This window comes from Panthera tigris, chromosome B4, assembly GCF_018350195.1.
Source record: "Panthera tigris isolate Pti1 chromosome B4, P.tigris_Pti1_mat1.1, whole genome shotgun sequence".
NCBI classification, from domain to species: domain Eukaryota; kingdom Metazoa; phylum Chordata; class Mammalia; order Carnivora; family Felidae; genus Panthera; species Panthera tigris.
The window spans coordinates 19,344,794-19,362,626 of record NC_056666.1 but is presented as its reverse complement, the minus strand read 5'-3'; the positions used below and the strand labels follow the sequence as shown (position 1 = coordinate 19,362,626).

General features: G+C 41.6%; 1 protein-coding gene across 1 annotated transcript in view; it reads left to right on the top strand.

Annotated features, from left to right (window-relative positions):
• Positions 1-17,833, top strand: part of LOC102965877 (LIM zinc-binding domain-containing Nebulette) — a 194,572-nt gene that overhangs the window by 175,215 nt on the left and 1,524 nt on the right. The window contains exons 4-5 of the mRNA XM_042993661.1: positions 15,725-15,832; positions 17,599-17,674. Of these exons, the coding sequence (XP_042849595.1) occupies positions 15,725-15,832; positions 17,599-17,674 (184 nt within the window). The remainder of the gene's footprint in view (positions 1-15,724; positions 15,833-17,598; positions 17,675-17,833) is intronic.

The following is a 17,833-nucleotide window of genomic DNA, read 5'->3' as shown; positions in this document are numbered from 1 at the left end:
TCATAAAAACAACAACAACAAAAGATTAAATACTTAGGAAAAAATTTAAAAAGCTATGTTTAATCGTAGTGCTATGGGAATTATTTGTTGAGCACTTACTGTTGCCAACTGCTTAGGAAACGTATTTTTAAAAGGGTTTTATGTTTCGCCCAATGATCTAGGATTAATTTTTAAATGTGATGTATTATTTTATTCTTTTGGGGCAAATACTATTTTTCCTATTGTTTTTGCACAAATACTAGGGATAAGCAGGGAGATTTGGCTTGAGTTCCAGAGAAAATCAGAGATGTAATGATGATTCCTTGCATTGCACTGCTGAATTAAAAAATTGTACTTCAGGGGCACCTGGGTGGCTCAGTCGGTTAAGGGTCCGACTTCGGCTCAGGTCATGATCTCACGAAACGTGAGTTCGAGCCCCGCATCGGGCTCTGCGCCGACAGCTCAGAGCCTGCAGCCTGCTTTGGATTCTGTGTCTCCCTCTCTCTCTGCCCCTCCCCTGCTCACACTGTCTCTCTGTCTCTCTGTCAAAAATAAATAGATTAAAAAATTTTTGAAAAAAAAAAAAAGAAATTGTACTTCATAACCTGGTACCTCACACACTTGATGTATAACGGCAAATGGTAGTTGGCAGGAAACTTTGAAAGGTAGCATTCTAATGCTTTTGTTCCATTTGCCTTTTAAGCTTGCACGCTAGTTGGAGCAGATCGCTGGCGTCACAATTTGGGCTGCTTGAATTTCAGGCAGAGGAATTGCACAGCGATTGGGTTTGGTGGAATTAGCCTTTATCTGGCTTAGGCTCCTCCTCCTTCTCTTCGTGGAGCGGGGGCAGGGGTGCGGGAGCGGGGAGGGCGCCTGCAGTGTCTCTGTCCCCTCCTGCAATCAGCCTGCTGGCTCGTTGTGTGAGCCGTTATCAATTTCAGTTGCCGTGGTTTGTTACTTCTATTTGTACTATAACTAGAAATTTGATAAGGTTATGTGCCTGTCAGGTGATTTAGATGTCAGGTGTAGATGCAGGGAAGCAATTTTGACAAGTCAAACATTGGTGCAAAGAGTGGGGGGGGACAAGGATGACCCACGACAGAAGAAAGCAAAATCTCTTGCGGCCTCACTTTTCTTTCTCTTTTAACTTTAGGTCAGTACTTGAACCTCTTTAATTTGTCCCTTCTTAAGTGAATGTGACAGGGTGACTTCCGGCTTCTCTCGAAAGGGCAGGGAAATGGAGGTCTGCCTTTGGAGGGTAGATGCTGGCATTTAGGGAGCTTTGACTCTGGATGTTCTGATAAAAACATCTGGGTCTGGAAACTTTATCTTTGACTGAAGCTGAGATTAAGGTCTTAGAAGACAAGGTTTATTAATGCCAGTGTCTGTCACATATGTGTATCACAGACAGCCTCGTATTTAAAAAAATGTGTTCATGTGAGAATAGTTGACAGTCAACGTTACGTTAGTTTCAGGTGTATAACATAGTGATTCGGCTTCTCTACACGTTACGTTATGCTGACCGTAAGTGTAGCTGCTGTCTGTCGCCATAGAATGCTACTACAATATCATTGATGCAGTCCCTGTGCTGTGTCTTTCAGACCCTTGACCCTTCATCCACCTTGCTCCCACCCCGTCCCCTTCCCTCTGGCAACCACTAGTGTGTTCTTTAGATTTACAGGCCTGATTCCGCCTTTTGTTTGTTTGTTCATTTGTTTTGTCTTTTAGATGTCACATATGAGTGAACTCCTGGTGTCTGTTTTTCCCCCGCCTGGCTCATTTCACTCAGCATCATACCCTCTGGGTCTGCCTACGTTGTCGCAAATGGCAAGCTCTCGTCCATCCCATCGTATAATATACACCACGTCTTCTTGATCCATTCACGTGTTGACGGACACTCAGGTTGCTTCCGTATTTTGCTTACTGCCAATTCTGCTGCATACATCCTTTGGAATTAGTGTTTTTGTTTCCTTTGGGTGAATACTCAGTAGTGGAAGTCCTAGATCATATGGTATTTCTATTTTAAAATTTTCGAGGAACATCCATACTGGTTTCCACCATGGTTGTACCAGTTTACATCCCCACCAACAGCACACAAGCGTTCTTTTTACTCTAAATCCTTGCCAGCACTTGTGATTTCTTGTGTTTTTGACTTTGGCCATTCTGACAGGTATGAGGTGCCATCTCATTGTGGTTTTGATTTGCATTTCCCTGATGCTGAGTGATGTTGAGTATCTTTCCATGGGTCTGTTGGCCATCTGGATGTCTTCTTTAGAAAAACATCTATTCAGGTCCTCTGCCCATATTTTAATCAGATTTTTTTTTTTTTTTTTTTTTTTTTTTTTTTGGTGCTGAGTATTCTAAGTTCTGTATATATTTTGGATATTAGCCCCTTCTCAGGTTATTTGCAGATATCTTCTCCCATTTGGTGGGTTGTCTTTTTGTTTTGTTGATGGTTTCCTAGGTTGTGCAACAGCTTTTTATGTTGACACAGACCCAATAGTTTAATTTTGAGAGAGCCTAGAGTTTTTAGTAAGCCTCAAGCATCTTTCTCCTAAGTGGAGGTAAAGGCCCAGTGCTTTGCAGCCATGGTATTGTCCTGTGTTCTGCAGTCCAGGCAGTGAGGCCGTGAGTATCGCTCACTGGCTTGCCATGTTGTCTGTTGGATGAGCAGTTGGAACAATGATTTATAGATTTAAATTTCTTAGACCCCTTCAGTTTTTTTTTCTTGATTGATTAAATAATATGTACCTTTGAGCTTTCCCAATATCTAAATCTCTCTACAGTCAGATATATACAGGTAGATATAGACACAGATATAGATATCTGTAGATCTCTCTCTCTCTCTCTCTCTCTCTCTCCCTCTCCATATATCGAGAGAGGGCTCTGCTGTGGCATCTACCTCAGCAGAACATTTCCCATTTTGCTCCTGGGAAGCTGGCCAGTAGATACCCCAGTGAAGGTTAACATGACCAAGAGTCCCTGCTGAAGTTGCGGGCAGGCTTCTAGCATTTTGCTGCTTGGTTTTGTGAAATTTATGGAATCAATGTGGGTATTCAGTGTAACTCATCTTGACAGGGGTTTCATTATACTCTGCAAGCACAATTCAAAGAAATAATGAATTTATATGCAGGGTAGTTGTGTTTGAGTTTATTTAAAGAAGTGAGCCACACACAATCACTATAATAGCTCCTGCTCCTGGAGTATTAATGGTGCTGACAAAGAGAAAACTCAGACCAGATGGTTTCCAAACAGTGGAACCACCTGGCTCTTTGGCAATGGCAGCCTATCTCCGTTTCTCAAATAGCTGTACTCTCACGCACCGTGAAATGTTTAAGTGAGACATTCGTAGGCTCAGGCAGAATGGCATTCCAGAATCGGAATTATTAAGAGACACTTGTCCATGTCGCTTCACCCTGGGTCCCCTCTCCCACTTCTATTACTTTTAGAGTCCGTTTTTTTTTTTTTTCTTCTTCTTCTTTTTACTCTTTGTAACTATAAAAGCCAGGTATTTCTGTTTCCGCATTGAAAAGAAAAAAAGGATATTGCTTCTTGAGGTGCTTATTCCAGAGGGAGAAGAAAAACCTTTTGTTCTTTTGGGGAACGGACTCACTGGGACCCTGTTAGTGTTTCCGACCCAAGGGGAGTCTCTCAGGTCAGCAAGGGAGCAACGTAATTGCATCCGTAGCACCATGAAATGACGCTGCAACGTGAAACTTGGAACTTCATAAAAATACAGCCAAGATAATAATCGATGTGCAGACTTATGCAGTAGTTTTTCTAATTATAATGTTAAACTCTGGATTTTCTTGAGTCACTTTAGTGTCTGATTTTTCATGTTAAATAAGAGTTAATTTAAAAGTAAACATATTGAATCATCTACAAAATTTTCCAAGTTAGGACTGTAAGACAGTGATCATTAAAAAAATTTTTTTGGATGTTTATTTTGGGGAGAGACAGAGTGCGGGAGGGGGAGGAGCAGAGAGAGAGGGAGACACAGAATTCGAAGCAGGCTCCAAGCTCCGAGCTGTCAGCTCAGAGCCTGATGCAGGGCTCGAACTCACGAACCTACAAAATCATGACCTGAGTGGAAGTTGTATGCTTAACTGACTGAGCCACCCAGGTTCCCTAAGACAGTGGTCATTTTCAAGTTTCATTTTGAAGCATCACAGTTATCTTAGTTATTTACCCACTTACCTACTAAGTATCTAATTGGTAGTGTGTACAACCATTAAAGATACAATACTGGCTAATACATGCAACATGTAAGACAATTTAAAAATTATTTGGGGCACCTGGGTGGCTCAGTCAGTTAATCGTCCAACTCTTGGTTTCGGCTCAGGTTGTGATCTCACGGTTCTTCGGATCAAGTCCCGCGTTGGGCTCCCCGCTGACAGTGTGGAGCCTGCTTGGGATTCTCTCTCTCCCTCCCTCTGCCCCCCCCTGGCCTCAAAATAAATAAATGAACTTTAAAAAAGTATTTAAGATCTGGTTTACACTGTTGTTTAAAATCTAGTCTTTCGAAAGAAATAATGGTGTATTTTCATCAAATGTGCATTTCGATCTTAGTGAAAGATTGAAGTTTACAAAATGTTTGAATTGCCATCTTGTAACATGATGTGGTAGAAGGAGCAAGGGCTTTCCGGAAGCAGATCCGGGTTTGAATCCAGACTACCACTCACCAGATGCTCGTGCTAGACTTGCGCCTTAATCACTACGTCACAGTTTCCTACATTAGTTAGGACTCTTGGCTGCAAGGGACAGAAAACCTAACCTTTGAACAAGGTGATCGTTTCTTTTGGGGATATTAGGCTACAAAAGTTCAAGGGCAGGAACGTGCCTGTATGGGCTTCAGGAATGGTAGGAATCAGAAATCAGATGCCACCAGGTCGAGACTCTCTTTGTGGCAGGTTAAGCTTCACCTGTTCCTGTGGATTCTGGTGGTGGCAAACGTGGCTGTAGATGGTTCCGAAGTTTTAAGTATCTTAGAGTTGTAGTTGCTAGAGGCTGAAACTCACTGTGTGCTGTGGGTTCCGGTTCCCAAATCCCCCAAACATCCTGACTTGGACGAGTTTAGGCCAGACAATTGACTACCTTTGGGCCGGTCCACGGTGGTTATGGAAGTGCCTCTTGAGAAGACACAAATGGATAGATTGAGGCATGAGACCCTTACTAAGAAGGAAGGAGGTCCGAGGTGGACACACAATGGGTTTCTACTATATTTCCTATGTGTAAAGAATGGGAAAATAGATACCGCTTTTGCAGAGTGATTTTGAAGATTCAGCGAGAGAGTCTGTCAAATGGATGATACAACGTCTCATACCTCGTAGCTTTTTATTTATTATTTTTTTAATGTTTATTTCTGAGGGCGGGGGGAGGGGAAAAGAGCGAGGGAGACACAGAATCCGAAGCAGGTTCCAGGCTCTGAGCTGTCAGCCCAATGTGGGGCTCAAACCCACGAACCGAAAGACCGTTACCTGAGCCGAAGCGGGACGCTCAACCTACTGAGCCACCCAGGCACCCCGATTGTAGCTCTTTGATAAGTCATAGCTGGTATTACAGAGAGGCAAGCAAACCGCATTTCTCAAAACTGACACCTGTAATCCATGTGAAACTCTCACTCCTAAGATGCCTAAGAAACCATAATTCTTTACTTCGTTCTTCAACAACTGTGCATGTATTTATTTCTAATCATTTCTTCCCTATGGAAGACCTGAATTACTACTAAGTTTCTGGTCGTAGCATAGATAGGTTAATAACTTGTCAAAATTTCTAGGCAATTTATGTTTTAAAGAAAATTCTGTGCTAAGAATTTCATCTTGTAATTTTTTTTTTTTTTTTAATTAAAATATCTTGCCAAGATCCATGGGTTTTTCTGGCTGGTGAAAGGTATCTGTCATGGAAGCTATTCTCAATGTCATTTGTGTGCACGTTAAGTATAATGCATTTAGATTTATTCTTCCTCTGCATTCTTTTTGTTTGTTTGTATTTGCTGTGTTACAGTTTTTATTTTCCTTTCTTTCAGTTGTGGAAGTGAAAGAAGCATGTTTTCTTACAGGAAAGCAGTCGGTGTTGCCCGAAGGATAATGCCATTGCAGGTGTAGGAGGGTCGTTAGGACCCGTTTTAATGACATTATCAATCTGTTAGGGAGCAGGCATATGTAAGAAAAGGGAGGAATCATCTGTCACTTCCATCAGCTGTGACTCTTTGAGATTAAGGACAGGTTATTTTCACTTTCACAACTGTTCTCTGTTTGTTCAGCTGTTTACATTTGCTTGATTCTTGACTTTATCCTTATTTCTTTTCTTCACTGTAGTTTAGATGTAGCTTTCTTTTCTGAATTACTGATTTCCTAATTGGGTTTTCTTCCTAACTGGGAATTACCCATTTCCCAATACTCTATAATTCAAAGTGTGCACGCAGGACTGTTCCTTCTTGTAGCTTACTGTCCTTTCTTTCCTTAATTTAACCTTGCGTGATATCTTCTGGTTCAAAATAATTTCAATAATATTCTAATCTGTGTGTGAATTAGGCTGTTTATATGTAAAAATCATAATCATGTAATGGGATGAGGCTGGCTGTCTCTAAAGGATTAAGAGTTAAGAGAACACGTGTCCAGAAATCAAAATCCATCAATTGTCTGAATTATTAAATGTTATTTAAAAAGTAACATGGCAACGTAAATCAGCAGTAGTCAGGCTCTGTGAGCCAATCATTCTTCAGTAGTGCATCAGGTATTAGAATATTAATTGTTTTTTGCTCCTTTAGTACCCGAATAGTTAATTGGATGATACTTTAGTTTCCTGAAAAAGTTAATCATCACCACATACTTAAATTATTCCCCAGAGTAACGTATAACTCATAGGCAGAACTTGGTAGATTAGTTACATTTTCCTCCTGTAAAATTCCTGGTGAAAATATGCATTATGTGTATATATTTCAGGCTCTAACTTTCTTCATTAACGTGGATATGATTTTCTGGTTTGAATCAATATTTCCACGAATACTACAGTTTGGGTGACAGCGTTCCTCCCCCACCCCCGGCCTGACCCTCCTCACCCATAGGAAATTTACACAGTTGTCTCTTTCAAAAGAGATATCCCAGGACACATTTTGAATGAAAAGTATGATAATTTTGTCCCTTTTATGGCGCTGGAAGTTCCATTGCAGATAAAGACGTCTCTAAAATTCTTTTATACAAATCTTCCGGCATCCTCTGCTAAGAAATATTTGGTTGGTTCCACACTCCTCTGTGTCCTTATTTACAGGACATTTTTGTATCTTATGTGTGCTCAGTTTGATGTTTGTCACTTTGCGTTTTCTCGCTGTCAGCTGAATCGAAGGATAATGTCTGGGGAGGTGCTGGAGAGAGACTTGGGTCTCCTATTGTCTCTGTCGTCTCACATTTCCTTTCTTCATCGATGAAAATGGGCATTAAAATGTGTCCTTGCTAGCATTTATCTGACGATGATATAGGCAAAGCACATTTTATTTTTTTATTAAAAAAATTTTTTTTTAACATTTATTCATTTTTGAAAGACAGAGAGAGACAGAGTGTGAATGGGGGAGGGGCAGAGAGAGAGGGAGACACAGAATCTGAAGCAGGCTCCAGGCTCCGAGCTGTCAGCACGGAGCCCGACGCGGGGCTTGAACTCACGGACCGCAAAATCATGACCCGAGCCGAAGTCGGCCGCCCAACCGACTGAGCCACCCAGGCACCCCAAAGCACATTTTAATTGTTTGCTTATTTATATTCTATTTCGATCCCCAAAAGACTGAAGGGGCTCCCTAATGCAGGGGGCATGGAGCCTGGCCCCCGTGCTGAGATGTGTTCTCTAGCCATTTGGCTACTTTTAGTACGTCAGCACATGCCTGTGGAAATTGAGTGCTGAGCACTCCTTACACATCGTGGCTTGGCCTTCCCAGCCTGACTGCTCACTTGATCCAGAAAGCGCTCAGTACAATGCCTGGGACCCTGAGAGCTCATAGATGTCAGCTTCTATTATCATCATCTCATTAATTCTCACAAAGGTGCTACTGATGCCGTATTACTGTTATACTTATTTTGTACATGAGGAAACTGAGGCTCAGAGAGATTAAGTAACTAGCTTAAGGTCACACAGCTATTAAGAGGCGGAACCAGGCTTTAAGAGGAGTTTGTCAAAATCCTGAGCCTGAGCTGTTAATCCATAAGCTACCCTTTAGGGTTGTAGGGGTTATGTTTTTTATGCTTTTGTTTTTGTTTTTGAGAGAGAGAGGGAGAGAGTACAAGATGGAGAGGGGCAGAGAGGGAGGGAGACAGAATCCAAAGCAGGCTCCAAGCTGTCAGCACAGAGCCCGATGCAGGGCTCGAACTCATGAACCGCAAGATCGTGACCTGAGCCGAAGTCGGACGCTTAATCGACCGAGCCACCCAGGCGCCCCATATTTTTAACTATCTTAGCTTATTGAGAAATTAATTAAGATGTGCTTTATGTATTCTGAACATTTGCTTAGAATAAAATTTAGATTTCAATGTGTCTTAAGTGAAGGAACTCCAACGCTGATGAAGCTGGACTGTGAATACACATAAAATACTGACAGATCTGTAAATATCAGGAAGTACCTCTATGACTACAGTAGAAGGCTAATTTGAGGCTGAGAAACCTGCGAAAATTATTTTAATGCTTTTTAATCATGTTTGAAAAGGTAATTAAAAATTTAATTTTATTTAATTAACCATAAATGTACAAATTATGAGATTAATTTATTAAAAAAATTCTCTTTTGAGCTCATGTGACTTCACATTTGTTAAAATTAACTCTGTCGTAAAAAAAAGCCCTTAATCAGATTTTCCTTTGTGGTCAATTCCCGCCTAGCATTGTGACATTAGCCAATTTTCTGGATTTTAGATGTAAAAAATACAAAACGAGATGGCAATCAATCACAAAATAGTTATTGAGCTTTGAATATATACTTAGCGCCAAGCAAAATGCGTTGCACAAGAAAGCAGCATATGGCCCATGTTCTCTAGCACTTTACAATCTATGCTATACACGATGCTACATAAATTGAGTGCTAAATTTTTCAGACCAAACTAAGAATTCTGCATGTAATGAAAAATCTTGCTACTCTCACAATCTCCCCCCCAACCTTGAAGAAATGAAAAGGATCCATCATGTCATAAAAGGCAGTCAAATTGGTCACTGGTTTCACTCTATCAGATGGACACTTTTAAATTTTTTTTTTTAATGTTTCTTTATTTTTGAGACAGAGAGAGACAGAGCATGAACGGGGGAGGGTCAGAGAGAGAGGGAGACACAGAATCTGAAACAGGCTCCAGGCTCTGAACTGTCAGCACGGAGCCCGACGCGGGGCTCGAACTCACGGACCGTGAGAACATGACCTGAGCCGAAGTCGGACGCTTAACCGACTGAGCCACCCAGGCGCCCCCTGGACACTTTTAAATGTGTGAAATAAAGGGCAGGATAACATGAAACAGTAATAAATATGCCTTTAGATTTTAGGTTTCCGTTAAACATATTCTGACAAGGTAAGCTGTTTTAAGGCTGAATAATGTTCTCTTTTTGCTTACCCTTCACCCCTGGATTCTTCTTAGCTGTCTGGTCTATTGTGATAGGCCCGGTATTCCCTTATCCTGCTAGGATTCCTCATTAATCCATGTTTGCAATCCCTTTTGCAACATCCTTTCTCCCTCTCTCGATTTCTATTTTTCCTGCTTTTTTGCTTCTGCTCTCTCTTTGCCAATACAGTGAAGCAGCTTCATTAAGGTGAAGAAACGAGCGACAAACTTCACTTTCTGCGTATGGATGCCCACTGGCCAGGTCACTCGCCATTTATGGAAAGCCCAAGTTTGGGCACCTCAGCTTCCCCGTCAGGGGTTTTAAAACTCTGTCCCTGCTTTCTTTGAAAATGTTTTAGGGGTTCCTGGGTGGCTCAGTCTGTTAGGCATCGCCTTTGGTTCAGGTCATGATCTCGTGGTTCGTGGGTTCGAGCCCCACATAGGACTCTATGCTGACAGCTCAGAGCTTGGGGCCCGCTTTGGATTCTGTGTCTCCCTCTCTCTCTGCCCCTCCCCGGCTCGCTCTCTGTCTCTCTCTGTCTCTCAGAAATAAATAAATATTAAAAAAAAAACTCTTAAAAAAAAAGATGTTTTATAGTAAAAGATTTGACCAATACAAAAGAACGTACGGAGTATCCAGGTAAGTTTCAAGGCATGATAACAAAGGATCGCATGTAGATCTACCTTCCAGCTTGAGCACGTGAACGTCAGGACCAGAGAAGCTCTCCGGACATCCTTCTATGAGCAGATCTCACAACAACTCTGGATGGTGCCCTTAGCAAGTCCCCTTTCCTCCCTTTATTTAGCACATATGTACATGTTCTTTGCCTCTTTTCCCTTCAACAAAACGTTTCTGAGGTTCATGCGTATGGTTCCGTGTAGCTGTAGTTCATTTATTTTCACTCCTGGATAATATTGTGTTATATGAATATAACTTAGATTATATAAGTTATAATTTTAATTATATTATATGAATATAATTTATTCATTCGCCTGTGCATAGGTATTTAGGTTGTTTCCAATTTTTTTGATAATACAGTTATTATGAACATGCTGGTCTCTGTCCCTAAGTGCTCCGGGCAAGGGTTTCTATGGAGATGAGAACAGCTGGGGGTGGGGCCGCTGGGATGTGGGATGTGCTCATCCTTGACTTCACTGCCGCCTCTGACTTGCTTTCCTTTTAGTTCGTTGTCTGACAATTTACCAGACCGTGGCTGCACTTGGCTTCTTTCATCGGAAATGAGTCTCTGGCTTTTCGGTTGTGTGGTTACTTATACAGTTACTTGTACAGTTATAATATTAATAATTATGGCCCTTGCAGCATTTGGGGGAGAGAATTTGTATCTCAGAATTAGCAAATAATTCAACTTACATCTCCGTTCACCATTTTGCTTTTTTTTTTTTAAATGTTTTATTTATTTTTGAGAGAAAGAGAGAGAGAGAGAGAGAGACTATGAGCAGGGGAGGGACAGAGAGAGAGAGGGAGACACAGAATCTGAAGCAGGCTCCAGGCTCCGAGCTGTCAGCACAGAGCCCGATGCGGGGCTCGAACTCATGAGCCATAAGATCATGACGTGAGCCAAAGTCGGACACTTAACCCCCTGTGCCACCCAGGCGCCCCGCCATTTTGCTTTTAATAAGTCTTCCTTTTCAGTCATTCTGAGCCTTCTTCTTAAGCTGGGCCAGAACCACCCTGGTTTCCAGGCTCTTCCTCTGTGTGAACTTGGGAGGGGTACTTGCTGATGTCTCCAAACAGAATGTCGCTGAGCATGTACACGCTGGCAGAAATAATCATTCGTAAGCCACAAAGGTCATTTTTGAAATTTAGTGGCAAGGACAAAAGTAGTGTTTCCTGGAGACCTACTGATGGCCTGTCCTTGCTTGATGCTTTCGTATGTTAACTTTAACCCTCCAGACATTGTGTAGCATATTGCTTTTTTTTTTTTTCTTTTTCCGTTTTATAGCTGAAGATCAGGAGTGTTAGAAAAATTGAACAAACTAAGATCACAGGACAGAATTAAGGTTTAAATTCAGGTCTTTTGAGTCTTAATTTAGGGTTCTAATCTGTAGTACAGGAAGATTATCACGTGTGTGCTTATGTATATATGTGCACATACATGTAAACATAGCATGGCAATATTATGTTGCCTTCAGTGTTTGAAATGCATTTTTTTAAGTTTATTTTTTTGAGAGGGGGAGGGGCAGAGAGAGAGAGAGAATCCTAAGCAGGATCCCCACTGTCGGCACAGAGCCTGATGGAGGGCTTGATCCCATGAACCTTGAGATTTTAAAAAAGAAAATTTTTTTTTAATGTTTATTTATTTTTGAGAGAGAGACAGAGTGCGAGTGGGGGAGCATCAGAGAGAGAAGGAGACACAGAATCGGAAGCAGGCTCCAGGCTCCAAGCTGTCAGCACAGAGCCCGACGTGGGGCTCGAACTCACGAACCGCGAGATCATGACCTGAGCCAAAGTCGGATGCTCAACCGACTGAGCCACCCAGGCATCCCCGAACCTTGAGATCTTGAGCCAGATGCTTAACAGGCTGAGCTGCCCAGGCATCCCTTGAAATACAATTTTAAGTTTCTTCTGAAGAAAAATATGTCAAATCAAGTTCCCTGTTGTGTATATTTCTTACCTTTGACTTTGAGAATGCCTCTTCAGGGGGAGGTAGAGAGGCTTTGTCACTACTGGGGGGTGGCTGGGTCATGATGGGCAGCTTCAGTTTTTACAGCCTACTGATGTAGACCGTGGAGAAAGAGCACCCTTTCCCAAGGGTTCCTCCCAGGGTCCCGGATCCGGGACTCATGGGCCTGTGCTGGGCCCCTCTGTCTTCATCCCTCTTCTTTCTCTTTCTCTTCTCTCATCCTTCTTTTTGTTAATCTTAATGGGCCAGGTGCTCTGCTAGTTTCTGGGATTAGGAAGATCTGTAAGACTTTGCCCTTGTCACTATGTTCCTGTGCTCTAGAGTGGGGCACTATGACCCCACCTTAAGTGTAGTTCAGGGTGGGAACTGCTCTAATAGGCAGGTGTAGAGCTGTGGGGCCCCAGACTGGGGGGAGGCCCGTCCTGCTCACAGAGGAGCATCACTGGCACTGAGCTTTGATGAATAAATGGATTATGCTTCCCATGGGCTCAGGGTAGGGAGGAAGAGGGAACATTCTGTCAGTGACAGAGAACCCCCGGTAGTCTTACAAGAATACTCTTCATACAGTTCTTACAAGATTTGCACAGCATGTGGTGTTGACTGTTGGCAAAGACAGATTGTCACCCAGCACCTGCACAGATGGGTTCAGAACTCATTTCCACCTGTGTGATCACCAAGTGACATAGCTAAGGTGCTACGTAGGGGTCTGATCATTGGCTCAGGTCCCACACGCACACAAAAAAATCAGTTTCTGTTCTAGAATGACTTGAGTAACATTTGTAAATGTAGACTAATGGCTAATTCTTAATATATTTTGTTCGTTAGCTTATTCCTGAACAGCTGTTCTTTTTAATGTTTCATGACAAATACCGTGTCATCCTTTCACGTCAAGCAAAACCAATATAAGGATGGCCATGCTGAGAATTTGCACAGGACCTTATTCTTCCTAAAGTTCTTTCCTGTGTTCTATCTCCGTCTCTACAGATCTGTTAGTTAAGAAATTGCTAGAATCTCTAATCAGAGATGAGGAGACTGACTCAGAGAAGCTAGAAGACGTGCGAGGTGGTTGAGAAGTGCAGGGATGGATGAGCGTTCCAGGCTCTTGGCCGCTAAAGCAACGCTTTTCCGAGATCGAACCCATTGTTTTTGTAAATGATGAAACCTGGCATCGCAAATAGGAAGGACCAGAGCATAGAGGTCACAGAGGAGAAACTCACATGTTCATATTTACTGGGAACCTTGTTGTACGTGTGTATCCGTTTTAGGCAGGATGAGAGTGGGTTGTGTCAATCAGAATTCTTTTGATTGTAAAAGAAGAGACAGATCAGCTCACTTAACGGATAAACCTGATGGCTGACCAAGACTTCCTCTAGGTCTCTTGCTCTGCTTGCCTCTGTATTGGCTTCGTCACTACTGGGGGGGTGGCCGGGTCGTGATGGGCAGCTTCAGTTTTTACAGCCTACTGAACTAGACCGTGGAGAAACAGCACCCCTTCTTCAAGGGTTCCTCCCAGGGTCCCAGATCTGGGACTCACAGGCCTGTGCTGGATTATGGGCCCAGTACGGGTCAAGCTCTGGGCTCAAGGGTGCAGCATTCTCGTTGGCAGGATGGGGTCATGTTGTGAGGGCAAAGGGGACATGTGAGATAGAAGCGAAGAATCCTCCTCCCTCTGTCCTCTGATCTCTTTTTAAATCCACTTGTCTCTCAGAATCAGACTATGCGTGGCTGGCAGATCATGAGTTAGAACATTGAAAATTAGACCTAAGGGGAGAGAGAGAGGACGTAAGTGAATGGGAGACAAGAGAAGAGGTGACTGTGGCTGCCGGGGTCCCTGTATGCGGTAAAGGTGTCCTGGGTGGGTGGCATGTGTGTTGGGACTGACAGTATATGGGGCTGGTTGTGGATCATACCTCGAAGAAGGATTAAACATCTTCTAAAACCCTGCAGACCAGTTACGGAGGTGATCGTGTGCTTCTCAAAGCTAGTCCCTTAATGAGACAAGCCCGAGTCAGGTGATTCTTGTGTGTCTTGTGGATGTGGGAAGGACTGTTCAATTGTGATCAACTCTATGAATCTGGAATTTAATGAGTTGTCTTTTCAGTTCTTTCTTTGGAAATCACCATTAAAAAAAAAAAAAAAAAACAAAAACCCTTAAACTAATCCCAAAAAGAATATGTGCCTTCCCTGAAACTGGTGTTAGGGGTGTCCGAATCTGGCTTACGGATCTTTCTTCTCACTTCTTCATGGCTGTCACTGTTATAACCTTGTCATCTTTCCTACTTTTATTATTTTATGACTCTGTGCGCTGTGCTTCCTTCAAGCAAAGCTGAATGGCTTCCCTGCGTAGACATACAACAACGAGAACGTACAGGACTGTGTATCTTCTCACGTGCTGGGGGTTTGAGGGTGAGAAGGCTAATCCCATTCAGCATTTTCCATGAAAGAAAAACCACGTGGCATATTTGACCTTTTATTTATGGAAATAGTAAGAGTAAGGGTTGTAGTACTTTAACAAATTTAGATGAAAATACGGAGAGAAAATTAGATCTTCTTAAGCTACGGGTGATGAGAGTGTCTAAATCTTTCCATTTGTTGACATTTGGGAAGTTTTTTTTTTTTTTTCAAGCTTTTCTGGGAAAAGGAAATTTTTCGGTAGCCTCAAGGACAGTAATGCCTGAGAGAACTGAATATTTAAACGCAGACATGACTCAACAAAAACAGTCATTCTATACTCAACTAAGAGAACTTTTCAAATTTCTACAGAAAGTTGCCCTTACAGAATCATGTTTTTATTAGCACCCTCAACGTTAGCTATTAATTGAAGTGTTGATTTAAGCCCAGTGATGATGAATGTAAAACGGGGGTTGTGTGGGACATCAAAAATGCGTTTCCATATTACTTGATGTTTATATTTTAGAGAAATAAGAATAAAGTGATAGAACCATTTCGGTCACTAACAAGCAGAATGAATATTTAACGGGTGTGACAGTTGTCGTCATTATGCTAATAATAGGAGATGGGGCTCTAGTAAGATTAAGCATTAGCTATTCCGGTCCCTCGAGGAAACTGTAAAATTCAGCTTCGCTGCGTTGTAATTAGAAAAGAAGTGTATTTAAATACCGAAAAAAAAAATCGTAGGTACCTCAGCAGAGTATGCCGGGGGCATGTGCTTGGAGCCTTTTAATCTCTAGGTGTGGCCTCTTTTATAAATATTTCCATAGCATTTATATACTTGACATTTGGTAATATCGCGTTGTATAATCGTATCCATATGCTTTGCCTTACAAAATAGAATGAGACCACCGGAGCTCAGAGTGGTTTAGTGACTTGCCTAGGGTCACGCAGTCGGCGCAATTGATAGGATACAGACCAGGCAGCTGAGCCACGCTTTGAGGCCCTCTCCCTCTGCCACCTGCCGTCCGGAGGCACTGCTTCTGTTTGTAGCAGCTTCTCGGGCCCTGGCCTTCCCTGAGTGGGATCTGTGGTTCCTCTGTTGACTTTTCGTTTCCTTTCTTTCATTCCCCTCCCTTCTGTTAGGTCAAGTACAAAAGAGATTTTGAAGAAAGCAAAGGGAGGGGGTTCAGCATCGTCACGGACACTCCTGAACTCCAGAGGCTGAAGAGGACTCAGGAGCAAATCAGTAACGTAGGTGACTGTTCGGTGCCTCGATCGCCCTAACTCGCGTGTCTGGATGAGAGAATGAGGTTGGGACTTGGAGGTGTCCTTGTCGCTATCGTGGGCAAGCGGTTCTCAAGGTGCTCATAAGATATGCCAGGCTCAACTGGGGAACTCCTTCCGTTTGATTTCATCACGGTTACCTAGAGCCTCACACTTTAATAGCAACGACTATATTTCTGAATACATATTTAACTTACTTCATTAAAGCGACTTGCGAAATGCGTTTACTAGAGAGATCAACTTGATGACAAGAATTGTGTATTTAGAAATATAGTCATCGCTATTAAAAGAGTTGTTATAATTTAGCATCTTACGCCATTTTTAATGGTTCTCCGCTTTTGCGTTTTTCCAAAACAGGACTTTTATAGGTAAAATTATACACCTGACAGTTTTGGTTTTGGCTGTGGCTAATCAGACAAAAAATATATACACATAAGGCTAAGTATCTTGAATAATCTTATTTTGCTAATTGTGTGTATGTAAGCTTTCGCACTTTAAACTAGAAATTTGTTGAAATGATGTATTCCATCGAATTTCTGAAACAAACACTTACGTATGACGTTGCCGTGGATTTGAAAGCTGTATCTCGTTAAGTAATATATTTTTCCTGACAAAGAAAATTGAGGAGAGCATCCGTTCCCAGCACATTAGGGACCAAAAGTGTTAATTCCGTACTACGTGAAGGCGGATAAATAGCTTATCTTCATTTTCATAATTCACGCCTGTGATTATGTTTCTTCCAAAGTTTTATACGAAGTTTGTCAAAATGTATTTTTTTTTTCAGAAAAAAAAAATCAGTTCAGTGTTAGGTATCCAAGAGGACATACGTATGAAAATCGACAACTATGTACATGATACAGAAGTATGCACAACTCTGCAAGATTCATGCTGTGTTTCATGAGAAGTGTATCTTGTGTATTACTTCCACTGAACTTTGTGTGTTATAAACGATGTTTATAGATGTTATAAACAATGGAGCCTTAATTTCCAGGAAGTGTTTAATTAGCAGATGGTTTAAACTCGCTGATATTTGGCCGTCATCATTATATATAACAATTTGGAGATAAAATCGTAGTATACAATTTGAGAAAGAATTTTATTTGTGAAAAAAACCCACAACGATGTGATGTTTTGAAAAAACTTCTTTAGGGAATAACAGGAGGTGGAGGGAACACTTTGTTTTGCCATATTCCCTAAGGTTTATTCATTATTTGCTCTTTAAATGGACATTTTAGGTTTGTAAGAACTTTTTTTTTCCTTTGAAGGTAAAAGGGATGCATTTTAAAGATTCACGTCTTTTGTCCCCTCGTTTTTCTCCCCCGTCCCGACAACCCACCAGTCATGTGTTACGGCCCTCATCTTTCTTCCTCTTCATTCTTTAAATTAAAAAGTGATTTTTGTTTTTCAAAATGTGAGTTAGGGATACGGCACTGGCAGTTACACAGAATAACGTTTCTTTCTTTGGATTATTTTTGGGGAACTTGAGAAACAAAACAAAACAAAACCCAAAATAATGCCACACAAAACAAAGTTATATCGTAAGTGCACAAACTGTCACAGAAATATATTTCAAAAAGAACTAAACATTTCTACTCTAAGACATCCATGGGACAGCTACCGTAAGGATTGCAGTCAGTCGAAAGGTAAGCCCTTTAATTTATATTCAAATTAAGTCAATATTCGTATTTAATAAGAAAAGAACTGATCATTTCACCAACCTTTATCATTAGCAGGAATATACATTTTATTCAACACGTGGAGCTGTTTGCAGATCCATTCTTAATTACGCAAAAACCCCTTATAACACAGGTACGTATAGGTACGTATGAATCTGTATGTATCATATACATGGCAGTATATACAAATACCATTTGGATTAAGCCTGTGATGTAGACAACACTGATTTTTAAAAGCATATAATTGAGACGACACCTAAATTTATTTTATTTTATTTTGTTTTATTTGCGA